This window comes from Scatophagus argus, chromosome 5 (assembly GCF_020382885.2).
Source record: "Scatophagus argus isolate fScaArg1 chromosome 5, fScaArg1.pri, whole genome shotgun sequence".
Classification (NCBI taxonomy): domain Eukaryota; kingdom Metazoa; phylum Chordata; class Actinopteri; family Scatophagidae; genus Scatophagus; species Scatophagus argus.
Genome location: NC_058497.1, coordinates 6215509 through 6234146, shown reverse-complemented (window position 1 = coordinate 6234146; position 18638 = coordinate 6215509). Strand labels below are relative to the sequence as shown.

The 18638-nt window shown below is 40.2% G+C and overlaps 4 protein-coding genes across 5 annotated transcripts; all 4 read right to left on the bottom strand.

Moving 5' to 3' along the window:
• Positions 1-267: 267 nt before the first annotated feature.
• On the bottom strand, positions 268-6362 carry tagln (transgelin). Of its 2 annotated transcripts, XM_046388548.1 has the most exons (6): positions 6178-6362; positions 2646-2688; positions 1581-1769; positions 1265-1436; positions 1003-1105; positions 268-878 (listed from the first exon to the last, which is right to left on the bottom strand). In XM_046388548.1, exons 2-6 carry the CDS (start codon positions 2655-2657, stop codon positions 740-742), a joined length of 615 nt encoding a protein of 204 aa, XP_046244504.1. In that variant the 5' UTR covers positions 2658-2688; positions 6178-6362; the 3' UTR covers positions 268-739. The 2 variants fall into 2 exon arrangements, with proteins under 2 accessions (XP_046244504.1, XP_046244505.1); XM_046388549.1 differs by lacking the exon at positions 2646-2688 and having other exon boundaries at positions 6178-6357.
• A 1745-nt stretch (positions 6363-8107) lies between these two features.
• cbln18 (cerebellin 18) lies at positions 8108-10108 on the bottom strand. The gene is made up of 6 exons (XM_046388910.1): positions 10009-10108; positions 9525-9704; positions 9232-9390; positions 9020-9108; positions 8771-8851; positions 8108-8610 (listed from the first exon to the last, which is right to left on the bottom strand). Exons 1-6 carry the CDS (start codon positions 10106-10108, stop codon positions 8482-8484), a joined length of 738 nt encoding a protein of 245 aa, XP_046244866.1. The 3' UTR covers positions 8108-8481.
• Positions 10109-14244: 4136 nt separating this feature from the next.
• On the bottom strand, positions 14245-15829 carry LOC124059335. Its single transcript, XM_046389240.1, has 4 exons — positions 15607-15829; positions 15385-15489; positions 15171-15311; positions 14245-14999 (listed from the first exon to the last, which is right to left on the bottom strand). Exons 1-4 carry the CDS (start codon positions 15611-15613, stop codon positions 14569-14571), a joined length of 684 nt encoding a protein of 227 aa, XP_046245196.1. The 5' UTR covers positions 15614-15829; the 3' UTR covers positions 14245-14568.
• A 723-nt stretch (positions 15830-16552) lies between these two features.
• Positions 16553-18278, bottom strand: LOC124059129 (complement C1q-like protein 4). The gene is made up of 4 exons (XM_046388909.1): positions 18272-18278; positions 17764-17877; positions 17501-17641; positions 16553-17410 (listed from the first exon to the last, which is right to left on the bottom strand). The coding sequence occupies exons 1-4, from the start codon at positions 18276-18278 to the stop codon at positions 16983-16985; spliced, it is 690 nt and encodes a 229-aa protein (XP_046244865.1). The 3' UTR covers positions 16553-16982.
• Positions 18279-18638: the final 360 nt, after the last annotated feature.

Here is an 18638-nt window from a genome sequence, read left to right as displayed (position 1 = left end):
ACAATTACTATTAATTAAAAACCACACAACCGTATTAAGGCTAGTTATTGGTTATCTCATTAGAACACAAAGCAACATATATATGTGTAACCTTTCAGATCCCCTAAAATCTCCAAACTGGCTTAAGGCTGAACTGACAGGATGCAGAAAGTGTCCAGATTAATTAATCATCCTTTGAAATATAGATGGTTAAGGAATGATCTTGCATATGGTGATAGTCTTCCCAGTTCTCAAACTTCCCACAATCACGAAGTCACTTCAAACATGTATTTTAAACTCATTATTTAATAAGACAATGTACAAAAATATTGGCACTGACACAGCAAGTGTAGAATCATGGGAGCCTAGATGAAAACTAGCCAAATGAAACTGGTCAGTTGTCTGTAATACGTGCCGTTTCTTAAACACTGTACACTGAAGAAACAGGAAACAGCTTGAATTTGGGATGTGGTTATTTTGGTGTTTTTACCTCCAAGTCAATGTATTGGTCATTTTTAAGGTTTCTCTTTCCACTTAAGACTACAAACATGAGCTGGTTCTAACTGCAGAGGGGAGGACTAAGCGTGGTGAGCTCTGCGATAGTCACCACTGCAGGCATCTACATAAGGGATTCAGGGACCAAGGAAGTTGGGGGCTATTCTAAAGCAGAAAGGTTTAATGATGAAAGAGCAATTGTAGTGGACCGGTTGAAAGCTTACAGGCTCTAAGATGGTGTAAGGGTATGCGTGGCACAGTGATTTTACAGGATCTGTCGGGGTCTTCCATAGCTCATGCCCTCCTGACTGGCTCCTTTATTAGAACCCATCTGTAGGCCAATCACGTTTTTTCCTGCCTTCATCTGTTCATCGCTGAAATCCCGCTTGTTCTCCTGTGCTTTCCTAAAAGACAAGATTGAAAATGTCACAAAATTAGTAAGGCTAAATTCCAGTGTTCTATTATTACTCCCACTTGTAAGTGGAGTCAACGAAATAAAGCAGTTTCCATTTCACATATTGGACTCACTTGAAGAACCAGTTCGGATCCCCATTGTATGTCCCTTCATTCTTAGTGATGGCCAAGCTACCCAGAGCTGACAGGGTCCTCTGCACTGCCGCCAGGTCCTTACCTGTCCACACACACACACACACAGCTTGCATTATTCACCCTAAGATCGGTTTATGTTTCCACACACTGTGCATCATAATGTCCAAACTTAGGCCCAAAGTAAGCTAAGTCTTGTCTTCTAGCAGTCTTCAGGGAATGAAGACCATAAAAGCCCTCTGACCTTCCCAAAGGTCCACAGTCTGGAACATATCAGTCTTGGTGACACCATATTTCTCGGCAGCATTGAGGAATTGGGAGATCTGCTCCATCTGTTTGAAGGCCATGGTTGAGGTCTGGATCTTCTTTACAGGTTTCTCTCCAGCGAACAGACTATTAATCAGTTCACTCAGAACCTGGGGAGATGACATGGAGTGACAGAGGGCAGAGGAGAAGATATATAAGGGGAAAAATGGAAAGAAATGGAAAAATGGAAAAAAAAAATATTAAACACAAGGCATCATAATATTGAGAGAAAAAAACAAGCAAACTGCACTCACACATCCATCTTTCAGCCAAGTCTGGAATCCCATTTTGCCTGCCTCTGGTCTTCCCACACCAGAGCCACACTGACGGGTGATCCACTCCACCAGGATCTGCTCAAGCTCAGGGTCATACTTGCTGTCGATCTTATCCTGAACCTGCCGGCTCATGCCATAGGATGGACCTTTGTTAGCCATGCTGACTCCCTGAGAGGTCAGTGTGAAATGGAGGAAAAGGAAAAAGAATGAGCAGGAGAGGTGGATAGAGAAGACATTGGACATTGGACACGGATGGGCAAGGCAGTGTGGGACAAGTACAAGTACAGTACACAAAATTTACATAAAATGTTGAAAGGAGAAAGCATGAAATCTGAGTATATGAGATGATCAGGAAATTAATTTTCACCTTCCTCCCACCTTAACAATCTACACCAGCGTGTATATTCATGACAACATACGGATTTTTATAAACTTACTGTTTTCTTGTGCAGTGTTCCAGTATTACTACCTTTTGGTCCAAAATGCTTGCTCTTATGAGCTACAAACGATAGCTAACACCCGCATCACATTACAATAGTATTTGAATATAGCCCGTATGCACATGCATAGGTGTGCGAAAAATCTGGAAGGCCGGCATATTTACACACATACAGATACTATACCAATGCAAACACTGAAAACATGCAGGTCAAAAGCGTGTGAATAAGCGTAAAATTCTCAGCACACAGTTTAAATAAGTCTCCCAGAACAGCGGCATTAACAGTGTTGTCTCCTAATGTACACCATTTAGGCCGGTCAGGACCTGTGTTCGAGGCAAAGTGGTGTACAGTGGGAGCTCTATATCAGCCAACTGATTTTTGCATATTTTATCCTTTTATATACACACACACACGCTCACTCTCTCTCTCTCTCTCTCTCTCTCTCTCACTCTCTCTCTCTCTCTCTCTCTCTCTCTCTCTCCCTCCTGGTCTCTGTCAACACATGTATCATTGCCAGCACTTTTTTGCCTTATGCTTTTGAATTGCCTTTGGGCCAACAGCCAAGTGCAAAACCCATGTCAAAGTGCTGTCTGCACCATCCAACCTTTGTTGCCATCTTGTTGTCAGGTCACTTCAACTTCCTGTTCCTGGGGAGGTTCAAAGTTCAAATGTTAAAGGTCAGATGCAGCAGTTGACTGGAGGAGACTCTTTGGCACAGCATGGGGAAAGTTGTCACCAAGGGCATCAGTAAACTATTGTTTATGAACAATACACAATCCTTTTGTGTATTGTTGAGTGTAGGGAGTCTTTTTCCATGCGTCACTAGATTTTTCCAATTGGCTGCATCCCATGAAGTGACAGACTGGACTGACATATTCATTTATATGTTTCAAGTAACACTGTCTCATCATATCATCGAGATACAAGCTGCAACCAACAGGACGACACACAGACAGAGATAAAATATAAGTAGTACTTTTCCTTATTTCTTCCTGTCTTTTCTCCACTGCGTCCTTCCTTCTTTTCCATTTTACATTCTTTTTTTCTTTCATACAAAGATTTCATTAGAAAAGAAAACCTGAAGTTGCCTATGCATCCAGCAGACTGTGTGCCAATGATGCTAATAAATTCCGGCCCAGAATGTTTGCAGAGTGTCACCACCAACCCAGTTTAATATTCTTTTCATTCCCTGTGGTGCTTCTCCAGACCTCAAGAAACCAAACAGACATATGGGGCAACACGCTCACTTACAACCACAAGTTCAGATACTTTATTTTAGCTTCGTCTGTCTTTTTTTCTCTCTTTCTGGCACATACACACACGTTCACTCACTCACTGGTACCCCTTGTTATTCTTACTGATATGCGTCATTATGTAATCATTATTACAGAGTAATGTTTGTCTGGGGGCATCACAGTGGTGCACAGTGGTGCACGGTGGTTAGCACTGTCGCCTCATAGCAAAAGGGTTCCAGGTTCGAATCCCGGTCTGGGCCTTTATATGCGGAGTGCATGTTCTCCCTGTACTCCGGCTTCCTCCCACAATACCAAAAACATGCACATTAGGTTAATTGGCTGCTCTATATTGACCCTCAGGTGTGAGTGTGTGCGTGAGTGGTTGTCTGTCTTTGTGTGTCAGCCCTGCGATTGACTGGCGACCAGTCCAGGGTGTACCCTGCCTTTCGCCTGTAGTCAGCTGGGATAGGCTCCAGCTCCCCCGCGACCCTGACGGATAAACGATATAGAAAATGGATGGATGTTTGTCTGGTATGCTGTCAGCTTGTTATTTTTTTTACATTGGCCTCGAGTTCTTAGCCTCATAAACTACTTCAGGACCACAACTGCAAATCACGCACGTTATACTCTTGGTTGGGAAAGAAATGGAAGTCGTGTTGACCACATTGTGCACTCAATGCCTTCATATGAGAGAAGAGAAGAGAAGAGAAGAGAAGAGAAGAGAAGAGAAGAGAAGAGAAGAGAAGAGAAGAGAAGAGAAGAGAAGAGAAGAGAAGAGAAGAGAAGAGAAGTACAGTTTCTGCCATATGCTCTGTTCTTGTTCCACTCTGCATGTCTGCATTGCATGACAACCATACAAGATCACATAATATTTTCTGAGGTCAAATAAGTCCTTTAGGGTCTGATCACTATTTCTAGTATTTATTCATGTCTAGGGACATGTTGTTATCCTTGGGAACCAGCCCAGGTTCAATAACTCAGGACTATCTGCCAAACAAGCTTCTGTGCCGTCTGGCTGCTTCTCCTTAAAAATGTAAGTGAGTGTTGACTTGACGCATAATATTAAAATACTGTGATACAAACTCTATAAAACCCCACAGCATAAGATATATACTGTAAACAAGGGATACTATGAATTCTGCAGTTTTTTATACCATCACTATAAAAGCCACTTCTGCTACTTCTGCTGCATCAATAGTTAACTTCTACAACTGAATCATTAATGCATGAAATCTGTTTCTGTAACTGTAATAATTATGATGGAATCATGAAAAGAGAAAAGGAATGAGGTTCAATAAAAATAAAATGAGTGAGTGATAATAAAAATAGTGACCTTGGATGTAAATAATAAATAAAGAGAAAAGATTACAATACAGAAGGGAAATTATGGAGACTAAAACAAAAAATCTGAAACAGGATAAAACCACAGATTTCAAGTTAAAGAAAGCCTAAATGCCTCCTTTCAGAAGTCCCAAAGTGCTGTATCCCACAAACATGACTTCATCACCTCCATCTTTCCTTCCATCCATGTCTCCCCGTTGTGTTTTTCCTACTCTGTTTCTCTATTACCATGGTAAATCTGCCTAATGCCAGAACAGGAAACCAGTGTGAGGGCTGTGGCCTTCTCTTCAGTTAACCATTTAACCACCATATAATGAAACTGCTGGCAGACATGTTCAGTTAGCAGTTGCTGTAACAGTTTCATCCTTCAGTATAAGCTTTTTGGAGGGCGAGGTTGAAGGACGCCCTTCTTGCTAGCTGATGTGCTGTTAACTACATCCTCAGAGTCAGAGTTCTTTTGTTACATGTCTCTGACTTCTGCCAACTGTAAAGAAATCTGCTGCTTTGCTCAGGCTGCCTTGTTTTTATGAGCCCTGAAAGCATTTTCTGAATCCGCTGCCAAGGCCTTTCATGGTTCTGATTATTCTGACAAACTTTATTGCTGCCGTGTGTCTGAACTGATGTATTTCTGAATAATGCTGTCTGATTCATCGGACGTGGCTAGTTCCTGGGCATACTGCTGTGTTCTGTTGTGTTTATGTGCTACCACAGCATTGGCAGTGGAGATAGTCTTATCTGCTCCCACTGGTACTTCCTTTCTGTTACTGCTGGCCTGGTTTTACTGGAATCACTGAATGTGCCGCCATCTTTAGTGATTGGCTTGTGATCTTCAGTCCAAACATCCCAGCAACCTTTTAGATATTGCATAAATTTTCTCTAATAAAAGGAGTTTAAACATTTGTATGTCTCTGTCCATTTGTCCTCATTAGGAAATGTAGCTGCATTTCATGCCTTCTCGTGTAAAACCCATGTATGGTAGTGAATCATTTGCTTGTGCAAATAAAAGTACAGTTTGTATACTGACAGAGATATGCAACACTGTCTGGCTCACCTCTCTGCTTCTTCTCTCCTGGCTGCCATGGAAAACACATAACCCCTCAAAAACATCTGAATCATATTAAGGATAAACACTGAGTCTATTTACAATAACGATATCTTCCGTCACCACCAGGTTATTGCAATAAAAAGCAGATGACTTGCTTTCAACCAGTGTCAATATCAAAACTATAACAGGTTATTATTACACAGAACAAGTTAATAATACATTTTAAAGAGTATATATTTACATACAGACCTTTTCTTGCAACACTGAATGATGAACTTGCTCTGGTTTTATATGACTACAACTTCCGTTATTGTCACCCATTTTTCAAACACAGGAGATGAAGGACACACTCTTAATAAGAAGTTAGGAAGGCCTCAAACTTAATGATTTTCTGATCTATAAAGTGATAGCATCTTGACAAACCATCTGCCAACCATCTTTGTTGGGAGCAACTGTCCCAAATCCAGTTTGGGAACTTTATCATATACAAAGGAATTAGAGGAAAGTATACTCACTGTGTGAAGGAATAGTTCAGTTCTCTGCTGGCTACTAGTGCAGCGTGTGGTGTGAGTGTTTGGCTGAGTGTTTGTATATGCGTCGCAGGAACCTCCCTCTCAAAAATGCCGGCTTAAAAGGAGCAGATGAGGCAAGATGACTTCACTAGTCTACTAGAGATAGAGAGAGGGAGGGATGGAGGGAGGGAGGAGGATGGAGTGAGCATGAGGGAGAAATAGGAGGGAGAGAGGGGAAGGATAAAAGGAAACTTCATCCTTAAAAGGGCAAAGGCCTTTCAGCAGCTCCCTCTCCCTGTCTGTGCGTCTCTTCCCCTCCAGTCTAGTTAAAAAGTCCAGCCTTATTTGGGTAGAGCTTGTTCCATCTAGAGGAGAGAAAGCAGCCAGGCAGCGTTGGTTTGGTCAGCAGGAATTCTCCAAATACTTTCACCACATCCCTCCTCGTTCTAAGTGGCAGCAAGATGGCGAGAGGAATTGGATCTGATTCAAACAGGGAGAGGGAGGAGTAAAGATGCAGAGATTGGAGAGTTGGGACTTAAAGTAAATACAGGAAGAGACCCTGGGTGTGGAAACAGAATTAAGGTGTTGGTCCTATCCTATTGTAAGGACAGAGGAATGTTAAAAATGACTCTCTATTTGCAAGGAGGGAAGGAAGCTAAAGGGGACAAAAGGAGAGAAAAGTTTGTATGAGAAGAGGAGAGGAACTAGGAGGAAAGGAGATGATGAAGGAGAGGAGAGGAAAATGCAAGGGAGTAAGGAGGAGTGATAGAATCATCATTCACACAGAGAACTCCATGTAAGTCCAGGGTCCTCTTCAGTAGCTGCACCCAGTGTGTATATGTGAGTGTGTGTGTTTATGTGTTCATGTATACACTGCCACCGCCACTCATTTCCATCACTTCCATTCCATTACAGACACTTGTTGGCACGGCAGTCCTGTTTGAATATAAGTATTGAATACACGCTTATAACTGCAGTTGGCCTCAGTGGAAAGTCTGAAGTTAAATCACACACCAGATGGGAAACTCAAAGCAGTAACAAACCAGATTCTCAATGACTGGTTGGCAATAACATAACAGAGTTCAACGCTTAGGCTGAATTTAACTGGTCTATCTCTTAAAAATAGCTTTGCAGATCCAGAGAGTTCAGGCTTGTAATTACTTCCCACATTTTGCTGATGCATATTTGCATCATAATCACACAATAACTCCTTTGCTAAGAGCAAAACCTTGCCAGTGTCACAGATGTTTTGTTTTTTTACAGTCCATGTTGTCTCATCTGTCTTTCCAGTGTTGCTTCTGTAATATTATCTTTCTAGGATTGTCAACAGAACTGATGTTGTTGTCCCCATTCTCATGTGTCTTATTGGTTCTATTGGAGATGTATACTCTAAAGTACATCAGTCCGTTATTGTCAGATTACATCAGGCAGGTGGTTAGCTTAGCATAAATACTGAAAACTACTAGGGAGAAACAGCCTGACTCTGTCCAAAGAAAACAAGAGTCACCAACCCACACCTCTAAAGCTCACTAAGTAACACATTGTCCCTTTTGTTTAAAACATGTTGTTAACCCCGACTTCTCGCTATGTCATAGATGCTTCCTACTGCCATGACTGTGTGTGTGTGTGTGTGTGTGTGTGCTTGCTTGCGAGTATGTGCTAAAAGTTGTTTAGCATGTGCGTAAGCTGCTCTTACGTCATGTGTTTATTCAGTTGAAGGAATTTATTTTGGCTGTGGTTCTAGAGCTTCCATGAAAGGCACTTGTTTAAGGTATTATACAATACTGTCATAGGCCAAATGCGGCAGTGTTATGACTTACTGTTATCATCCCCAAATCATATCAAAGCCTCTGACTGCTACCTACCAAATTTGCAAATAAAAAACTGTTAAGTGCTAATCAAAGCAATTTCATGTACACAGACAGAGTTGTTGTAATTATGGAAGTTTATTCACATTGTTCATATTTTTTATTGATGCAAATCTTTCCAAACATTTTCAGGCCTTGCAAACACATAAGAGAGTCTTTCTTTGCATGTGTAAATATACATATATATTCTGTGCAAATATCCTAAATGCCTGCATACACATGTATCAGTCTATGTGTGTAAGACATGTAAGATTGTTTATCTCTACCACTGGGGTTCTTAAGCTATGGGGCTTGTCCCATGATAGGTCACAACTGTGGGTCAACATGTGGCAAAGAACACTAGTTTATTTTCATGAATTAGAATCTCTGGTGAGTGATGGACTCTTTCAAGGTCCTGGAATCAGATAGTTTTAAGTAGCCCTGACCTTCAGTTGGTGTGTTACTCATCAATGTTGGGGTAAACTATGTAACCAGTAAAGATATTGTACTGCAAGTGGTTACAGAGCTTCCTCCCAGACATCAGCTCCATGTAGACCTGGTCGCCTCTCTTCATCTCTAGTATCACAACCTGAAAACATAAACAGTACATTATGTCAAAGTCACAAGAAAAAGTCTTTTTTCCCCCAATTTTTCTGTTTGATTTCCAGTTTGATATTGAATTATTAAACTTTTTTTGTAGTGACCATTTTACTATTTTATGTTACTTTACTCCTGTTAAGTAATCTTACCTGAGTGGCACTGTCTTCACCATCTTCTCGATTGTTCTCCCACACACTGACTGCCAGCTTCCCATTCTTCATCAGCTGAACCTATAGATACAATAAAGCACAAATTTAATTCCTCCAGGAGAGATTAATAAAGTTCTTCTACTTCTTCTAAAGTTAGGAGAAAAAAGGTTTACTATTGCTATGCAGATAAAGCAGTGAAATGTATTCTGAAATCATATATTTGTTTGCATGTGTTTTTTTTTTTTTTACTTTATGGTACATGCGCTCATTCCTTTCCACATATGAGTAGACCGTGCAGGAAAAGGAATAAACACCAGCCTGAGGGGCAGTGAAGACACCTGGAGAGGGAGGCGAGGTGTTATTGGAATTGCAGTGGTGTATGTCCAACACAAGGCTTTAACTTAAAATGGTGGGTCAATTCTTAAGTCTTCTATATGAGAGTGTGTGTGTGTGTTTCCTACCTAAGGATGGGTTATATCCCCCGCCCTGGTTAAGGGTGATGGAACTGTAGGGGATTGGCACATTAGTATTAAAAGGACCAAAGCAACGTTCGGTAGATCCAGGGATAGCGATGGCGATATTTGGGTCAATGGTGGCTTTGAAGGCAACCTTGACGCCAGCTGAGAGCAAGAAAAAGAGTTTTATTCTACAGTATAACAAAACTCAGTGTCCTCCAAATGTTTTCAAAACTTAAGTCTTATGTGCAAATTGCCTCAAATATCAGAGCAAAACTACTATCCATCACTTTGTCTACCTGTGAGTCCCTGTACTCTGCTATTCAGTGTGCTGATGGAGTGCCACAAATTTTTAATCCTCATGAAGGTATCCTCTTCTACTTGGTACATATCATTGGCCGCACAACAGCAGCCACGCTGATAATTGAAAGTACAGTTGCAGTCCCACTTCTCACAGGTCAGAGTTCCCTCCCATTGGACTGGAATTGGATGGGGGAATGGTGAGAAAGGAAAAGGAGAAGAGGGGGAATGGAAGACAATGTGAGAGACAAGTTCATTGTGGAGGGCAGAGGTATGTAACTGTGCCAGCTTGAAGAGGGATGTGATGCAAATGAACATGTTTGATCTGTCAACTTTATCCAAGCAAGTATCCAAGTATAAAAGTCACATTTATGGGTTGAAAAGCAATAACAAAAGACAAAAACTGGATAGTTAATAAATATGAAATGTGTATGTATGAATGCTGGTTGAAATGGATAAAATGTGGCAATCCGTGAGAATTACGTGCAGCCTCTTTCAGCATCCTGGTGGTGCTGGACTGGGCCTCCACATGACCACAGAGAAACAGCGACCCCAGCAGGAACAAAACTGGTAATACAGTCATCTGGAAACAAAGCCAGCATTTGATCAGTCATGGGCTGAGTCCATCGTAAAGCAGTTACATTTGAATCTCTTACAAATTTGAACTCAAATCAGTAATTATGCATCTCTGATATCACTTGTTGGACCACTCAGGGTCACATTTAATGTTTTCTTTCCAGTAGACTGAAGCAAAATTTTGTTGATGCAGATTCAGAATTAATTCTGTTTAAAGTGCATTTTTTTTTTTTCCAAATGTTTATATTGACTCTTTGGTTTTCTGACCACAAATACACTGCATGATTGAGTCTTACTACTCTCATTAACTGCCCAGTGTGCAAATAACGGAGGGCAGGTTGTTGTCATGAAACACCAGTGATATGTAAGCCATATGACATCTGGTTCAGCAATATTACATTGACTTTAATTTGTAATAGTGAGAAAAGTCTTCATGTTTAAATAATGTTTTATTTGCTTAAATACTAATTGAACAATGATTTATCTAAGCTAGATGTCTACAAAATTAGCAAGCTCTTAACTATTATGTCTAGACAATGTTTGACCTGCATATCACCAACTCAGTACTTACTGGGAAGCTTTCACAACTCTGCTCTGAATTAGCTGAACAGGGCAAGGTTAGCTCTCTGCCCAGAATTAAACGACAAAGCACAAGTTAAAGATACTGAAAGATCTTGCATCTTAAACCTGAGCTATTCATCTGGACCAAAACGGAGCTGAAAGAGAAGTAACTACTGGACTTACAATCATCAGGAAACCAGAAACACAACTCACAAAGAGGTGCTCACGCTCAAAATTTGAGATGCATTTCAATATCTTGCAAACCAAACCTGCCCCATCTGCTTTTATGTCACAAAGCCACACCACTCAGACATTATAAACATTAATTATTAAAAGTATTTGAGAGAGATACAGAAAGCTATAAAAACAGACACAGTCTTAATTAAGGCATTTACAACATTTGTTTGGTTTTTTTTGTTGTTGTTGTTGTTGCACAACATAATTAATGAGCAATATGTCAGGATAGAAGCATAAAACTTACTGTTTTTTTGTTTCCTCTTCCTTCTGCTTAAAGACTATGTTAAGTTCTTGAGAGTTCGTGGAACAGTTTTAAACAGAGGATGGTTTTGGCATCTTATTGATGCACTCCAGGTGATCCTCCCCCTGACGAGGTAAATAACAGAAGCTCCACCTCCTCACACACACAGGACTCACAGCCAAACGACACTCCAATTCCTTCCAAAAAGAAGCCCCGTACGTTCCTGATAATACTGTGAGATAGATGCTTTTCCTTAGTGAGAAAGAACAAGAACTGAACTTGTTGCACCTTTTGGCATCTTATTGTTGGGCCATAATAGCACTTTCTAGGACAGCGGTGTCCAGTTGCCATGTTTCTCGAGGGTACCAGCTCCTCTGAAATGTTGCCATGAAGTACAATGTTGTCGGGTCCCTGAGGATATAATGACAAGATGACAAAAGAAGCTGATAGGAAAGAGTTATCGGTCCATCGATAAAGGCCTAGATCTGAGAACAATGTACTGTGTCCCCTTTTCTCATGATGAGACAGAAGGGAGAGAGAAATGTGGGAATTGATACTGCGTGTTCCCATGATCACTTTCCCTTTGGATGCCACTAAAAACCCAGATGCATTGATTCTTGCTTGTTGTGGGTGCAGAAATGTGATAGTCGCTTGGCTAAATGGACTCTATATTCATGTGGATGAATTGATCTTCTGCTGTGGGCCAGTATTTACTCAATAATAATTCACAAAGCCATTAACAGAAATGACTAGGTGTTGCCATTTCATCTTGTTTTTCAATGACAGCAAGAGGGAAAGTCTATTTCTGACAGACAGACCAACAAAGAAGCTTGGAGCCACCCTGAAGATATTTTGGTCTTATTAGGTCTTTTGTTCTTATTTATTCATTTGTCAGCTTAACTGTTGGTAAGTATTTTTTTTCCTACAAAGTCCTTGGCAATAATTGCATCTGGACGTGTCCTGTCAACAGTTTCACAGACGTCACTCTTACGGTTTTTACAAAAACTTGCTGGCTCAGTGATATTGTGAGTGCAATACTGTGGCTGGCCACTGGAATGAACTGGCAGCAAGTCTGAGCAAATCTTAGCACATCCATGGTGCTAATTAGTGTGTTCTAACAGGCTAATACTACGATGACCATAGAAAACATTAGCATATTAATGTTGTCACTGTGTGCACATTACCATACTGATGTTAGCCTCACGGAGCTGCTCTTTGTTGTGTTAATACATGCAATAAAAAATTGATCATTAAACTAACCTGTCTAATAACATATGATACCACAGTCTCAAATCAGTAACCATATTCAATCACTTACTTACATAATCATTATGCAGCCAGTATAATTCTTTGGAATGTGAAGATAAGTGCCAAATAACACTGGAAATTAAGGGCTTTAAAAGATTAACAAAAGATTCACTTTAACATAACACAGCCTGCTGACTTGCACAATGTTACGTAATAAAGAGCAAGTGAGTCTCTGTAAAGTACTGGAGGTTTTCTTATATGTTTTACTCTCTCCATATTTATGGCGCTCAAAGCAAAATGACAGCTGTGTGTACAAAAATGTTCCACTGTCATTTAATCCTACTTGTTGTGTGTAACCTGAAGTTGCACGGTCATTTGTTACTACCCTTGTTGTTCCTCTAGTCCTATTAGATAACAGGGTGTTTCCTGTGTTCACGCATACTTTTAAGGTTGACTTGGCTCCGGGGGACAGTGCATTGTCTGTGGTTTATTGATGGCCACCATTTCGTGTATAGAGTCCCAAGTCAGCCGACCCGGTTCTTCGTATAGTCTTATCAGCTAGATGAAGGCCAGGGTGTATCAGGTGTTTTATGTCTGCTTAGCAGACAGCTCTTCAAAACAAACCAGTTCTTGAGCTCACTCACACAGCAGTCGTGTGAAGTGTGCTGTTCCCTGAAGTCAGATGTGATTTCAAACCAGAGCTTTGAATCAGTGCATAATGGTGAAAATAAGAGTGGTCATCTTTCTGAGATTTTTGATATGCAGGTGAAAATGCGCAAGTTCATTTTCCTGGGATGAATGCCAGTCAGCAAGTGGTTATGTCTTGCTAATGGGTCTTAAAAATATCCAAATAATTTAAGATTGCTCTCTTAAATAACACGCAGAATTCTGAAACATGGCAGTGTGTATTTAAAATCAACTTTGTATAACTTTAGGGAAACGTCATATCATATCAAATTGATGAAACAATGTTAAGTGTATTCTCAGGGCTCCAGACCCGTAGAAAAACAGTAAACTAAGAATTAATATGGTATTTGGGGATTGGGGCTGTTGTATGCTGACACTGCTGTGTCCTTCTTACAATCGTGAGCTTCCATCTTACAAGAAATGTCACTGCTGTTTTCAGCATTGTTTATAGATAGAACACAGTTCAGCTTGTCTATCATTATGTACTGTGGATTTGTTTGCAGTACATGTGAATAGTACTTTAGAATAGTTAAAGTTATTTGGTCATTAAAGTGGGTATGTTCACTATTTTCATATTAGCAACAGGTCACATAACTTGTAGGTAAAGAGGTGGCACGTAACCCACAGAGAGAGAATTATCACCCCACTGCACTTTCTCTAAGCTCTGTGGAGTTGTACAGTGTTGTTCAGCTCATTGTTTTGGTTCAGTTGAACTGCGCAGCAAAAAAGCTCTAAAAATCAATTATACATTTATTATAAATTATAAATTTATAATTTTGTATTCATATGGGTTGTTAGCAGCAAATGTAGCCAAGGACTCAACAGATCCGAGTTAATTAAGGGGGGAGATTCATGATTCTTGCTTAATTTTAGTAGCCGAGTGAATTAACCGAGTAACTCAGGACTTGTACATGTCTACTCTGTTGTGTGTTTTTAGTGTTTTTATTACGGTGAACAAAACTTAAAATTACTATATATCTATCAGCTGGCTGGTGATATGGATTTCCTTTTCATTGCACAGAGTACCCAAAAATGTTGATATAAAACTGTTCCTTTATTTAAATATTTTGTATGTTATGAACTAAAATTTTAATTTTATACCAAAAAATAGGTCAAGCATCTCAATAAAAAAAGACATAAAACTAAGAATAATATTTTAATACTTTAATTATTGACATCACACATCTCTTCAGTTAAAACAAAATCAACTATAATGTCATTTATTTTCTTGTAATTTCACAGATGACTGGGGGTCGAGTGTATTTCTTTCAACTGTTACATGACATCATTTCAGCAAGAAAAAGATAAGCCGTTACATAATAAAGACACTCATGCTTTTGGGTTTGTAAGCTTTTAAACTGAACAGGTTAAATCCATTTGTGATAAACCATAGCTTCCCTTGGAAAGAGCAGACTGTGATGAGTCACCATAGAAAGAGCTAATCTGGAAGACTCTAACCTCATTAGTATAGGGCAAGAGTTAGTACAAAAAACTTATTCAGTATAAAGCAGAAAGGCACTGAAAGTGTTATAGTGGCTGCTGTCATCACAGAGGAAACATCCAATAGGCAGGTTGACAGACACTTGGTCACCGGCCTTCAGATGGATGGCCATAACAATAGAGGAACTGTCCTCTTGGTCATTCGTATTTTGATCTTTGGACCCGGCCACAGTCTGGCCGTTAATCTGCAGCCCGGCACAGGCAGCCAATTTGTTACCAGGAGCACCAGCATCACTGTAGACTGTGAGGGCAAGGCTGTAGACACCAGAGTGACGAACAGTGAAGATGCCAGTCTTTGCATTGTAGCTATTGCCCAGGTTAAGGAAGACATGTTCGTAGATGATGCGGTTGTTGACAGCGAAGGGGCCGAAACATTTAAAATTATCATCATTGTACAGGCAGGCGGAGAATGCAGTGCGGCTGGCTGAAGATGCAAAAGGGAGACAACAGGTTAGGAGTGTAAAAAGTAGTTTGGTGTTTATTTAACACTGAGAAAAGTGTAAAGTGTGTGTGTGGAAGATTGTTTTCTTCTTCAGAATGCTTTTAATATTTGCACTCTGTCCTGCTTTGTGTAACTCATCGATGTGTCACTCACCTTCAATTTTGCTGAGACTTTGGTTTGTCTGTAAGTACACCTTCTCCAACTCGTTCAGGCTCGTGCCAAAGTACGTCCTCAGCCTGTTCACCGTTCTCACCATGAGACAGCAGCCACAAGAGCCCTGATCCGTCTGACACGCTGAGCGCAAAAACACAGAAATATACTTACAAATAAGAATACAAGCAGACACACCCAATACGTAATATCTTACCACTGTCTGCGTTGGGATCTGTATTCACTTCCTCTCGGCCAGGTCCATTCCAGGAATATGTATTCTGACCAAAAGCTGCATGTAGCAGACACAGCAATACAATAGCTGGGAGGGAAAGAGCAAAGACTTGCAGTACTAAACCCATAGGGAACTTTGTTTTTTTTGTTCATGTTATTATATGGTTATATATCTTTACTACTGCAGACTCTATAAATGTCTTACCTCTCATATTGGCACTTAACGATGGCAGCTTCAGAGGGATGGTAGCTGTGATGGACTGGTCAGTAAAGGAAGTGTCAGGGATATATAATTTTGTCAGAGCTCCTCCCTTGTTACTTCGCAGTTTTATTTCTCCTCTTCTATTATCGCTCCTCCTTTTTTAATTGTCCACCTCATTTTGCCTTTCTAACTGTATAAATGGGCATGGTTCATCTTCATATCTTCATCACCAGGTTCTCTCGCTCACAACAGAAACACACCCTTCCAGGGCTTTGTGTAGTTGGTTCCAGGCCAGGTATCATCTAACTTCTGAAAAGAAGTGACTGTGCAATCTCGTCAGCAGACAAGCTGCATGATGGTATTTTTATTTTATTTTATCTTATTTTATATTCTCTGCTCTTAGCTTTTTGTTGACCCACAGACATCCACAAATTCCCATCCTTTGTCTCAGATAGCTGCACTGTTGTGCTATCGCAGATTTTCTACAGTATCCAATATGATCTTTTGATTCATCTTTAGAATTCATGTTGTTGCTGCTGTCTGCTGAATTTTGTTGTCTCTGATGTTTTGATCACTTCAGAGGTTTCAAAACATCTCATCAAGTGACTACAGTTAAAAATTAGCCAGTTGGCTAACACTGGCACATTTATGGGAATGCTGATTAATATGTTTTGTCCTTACAAAAAGCTAAATAAAATAAACCGGTTCTTGTTGTTGCATTAAATAATGTTGTGGTGATCAAAAAGACCGTATACAATCTACTTCACTGCTTTCCTTACAGATATGGTGTGTGTCTATAATTATGTGCAGAATAAAAAGATTCATAATATACAGTATTTGAGTTGTCGTTGGGTGGCATTCTTTAACTGGAGAGTTAAATGACAGATATGTTGCTGTAGTCACACTTAAGTTATGCTTTTTATTTGATCAACATAAGTCAACAATAACATCTTAATTTTTTTAACAGATATTGAAACAAAGTAACTCAGAATGCAATTAGTTTGTTTAAAAGTCTGGTTTATTTTGCTGGTAGGTTTCAGGTACAATGATTTTTTAAAATCCACAATTCTATCAAAATTTACAACACATCATTTGAGTATTTCAGATAAGATCAGATCAACAGCTCTTACAAACAAAATACTTCAACAGTGTGGCATGAAAAGAAATGTATTTTTTAAGGTAGTACTGATAATCAATGGGACATGATTTCAGGAAGAATAATGAACCATGATGGAATATAACAAACAAAAAAAGGGAAGGCAGCATTGTGTCGGGATAGAGATTAGAGGAAACATGACTGCATTTCATCTAACAGATTCAAAAACTGTCAGCATAGGACAAGAGCTGGTTTAAAGTTCAGAAAAGCTACATTTGCTTATTTAGTCAGCATACAGCAGGAAGCCGGTGAAAGTGTTATAATGCCTGTTCTGATCGCAGATTACACATCCTTGTGGCAGGTTGACAGCCACCTGGTCCCCAGCTTTCAGCTTCATGGCTACAACAAGGGTGGCACTGTCCTCGAGGTCCTGGCCATTTTGTTCGAGGAGCTCAGAAACCAGTTTGCCGTTAACCTGCAGTGTGGCACAGGCGGCCATGGTGCCACTGGAAGAACCGTCGGCGTAGATGGTGACTGAGAGGCTGTAGACGCCCGAGCGGGGAACAGTGAAGATACCTGTCTGCACACTGTAGCCATTTCCCAGGTTTATGAAGACATGTTTGTACGTGATAAGCTTGTCGTTACTGAAAGGGCCAAAGCACTTCAACGTTTGGTCGCTGTTAAGAGCGACGGAGAAGGCACTGCGGCTGGCTGAAAATGCACAGAGCATGAGTGGATCAGTTTTGTTCTTTAAGACACGTTGATGACATTCTGCATGGTCTCCCCGTTTGTGTTACTTACCTCTCATATTGTCAAGGGTCATTTTTGTTTTTGTCATCTCCTTCATCATTTCTGCATAGGTGATGTTAAAATGCCACTCCATTCTCTGCATTTGTTTCTGCATCAGACAGCAGCCACACGACCCCTGGTCTAAAAGACAGACTGCTAACACAAACACACACACACACACACACATTAAGACATGCTGATGAAAGTATGTGCAGACACACTGACTGTGTATAAACACCTCTGTTTATGGGCGTATATCCTTAATAATCTCTCACCACTAAGAGCTGGATCCACATATGTTCTTGTGTCGCTGTGGTCAGGCGGATCCCAGGAATACTGAGGTTCGTCCCAGGCATACTGACCATGCAGCAGACACAGCAGTACAATAACTGGGTAAAAGGGCAAACACATGTAGCAGTAAACCCAGAAAAAGAAGAAGAAGAAGCTTTACATTAGATGCTTTCGCTTTTCTCAGTCATCTGACTTTCAACTACTACTCTTTTTCTAATTCTGAGAGAAGGTACAAACTTCAGTAAAAGACTGTCCATTAAAGAAGTTGCGCAATTCTTCTTCATTTTTTTTTTAGTTAAAGATTATTTATTTTAAATCCTAAAATACAGGCATACCAAATCGTTATATTAACATTTTTTAAACTAATCACTAATAAAGTGGGATATTTATAACTTGATCTACTTCCGTTAAGCCAGACCTTTCATCTGAAAGTCATTCTGTTGCCTGCATTAATCCCAAATATTACACCACTGGAGCTGAAACTTGTCTCACCTCTCATGATGATGCTGGTGAACAATGATGGCTTTGGAAGGATGGAGAGAGTGTGTCAGACTATGTGGATATATATGTGTATATATTTTGAGAGCCCCTCCCTTGTTACGTTTAATTTTTATTCCTCCTCTTCTGACATCGCACCTCCTATTTTTTTTTTTTTATTGTCCGAACAATTTGCCTTTATAACTTTATAACTGGAGATTTCCTCATCACCAGAGGCTCTCATTTTCCAAAAATCGCACACTAGCAGACACACGCCCTCCAGGTCTTTGTTGCTGATGCCACCCAGGTATCATCTGTCACCTGAGATAATTTGTTCAGTATTATCATCAGCAGCCATGCGTCATGGTTCATGGTGGTTCAT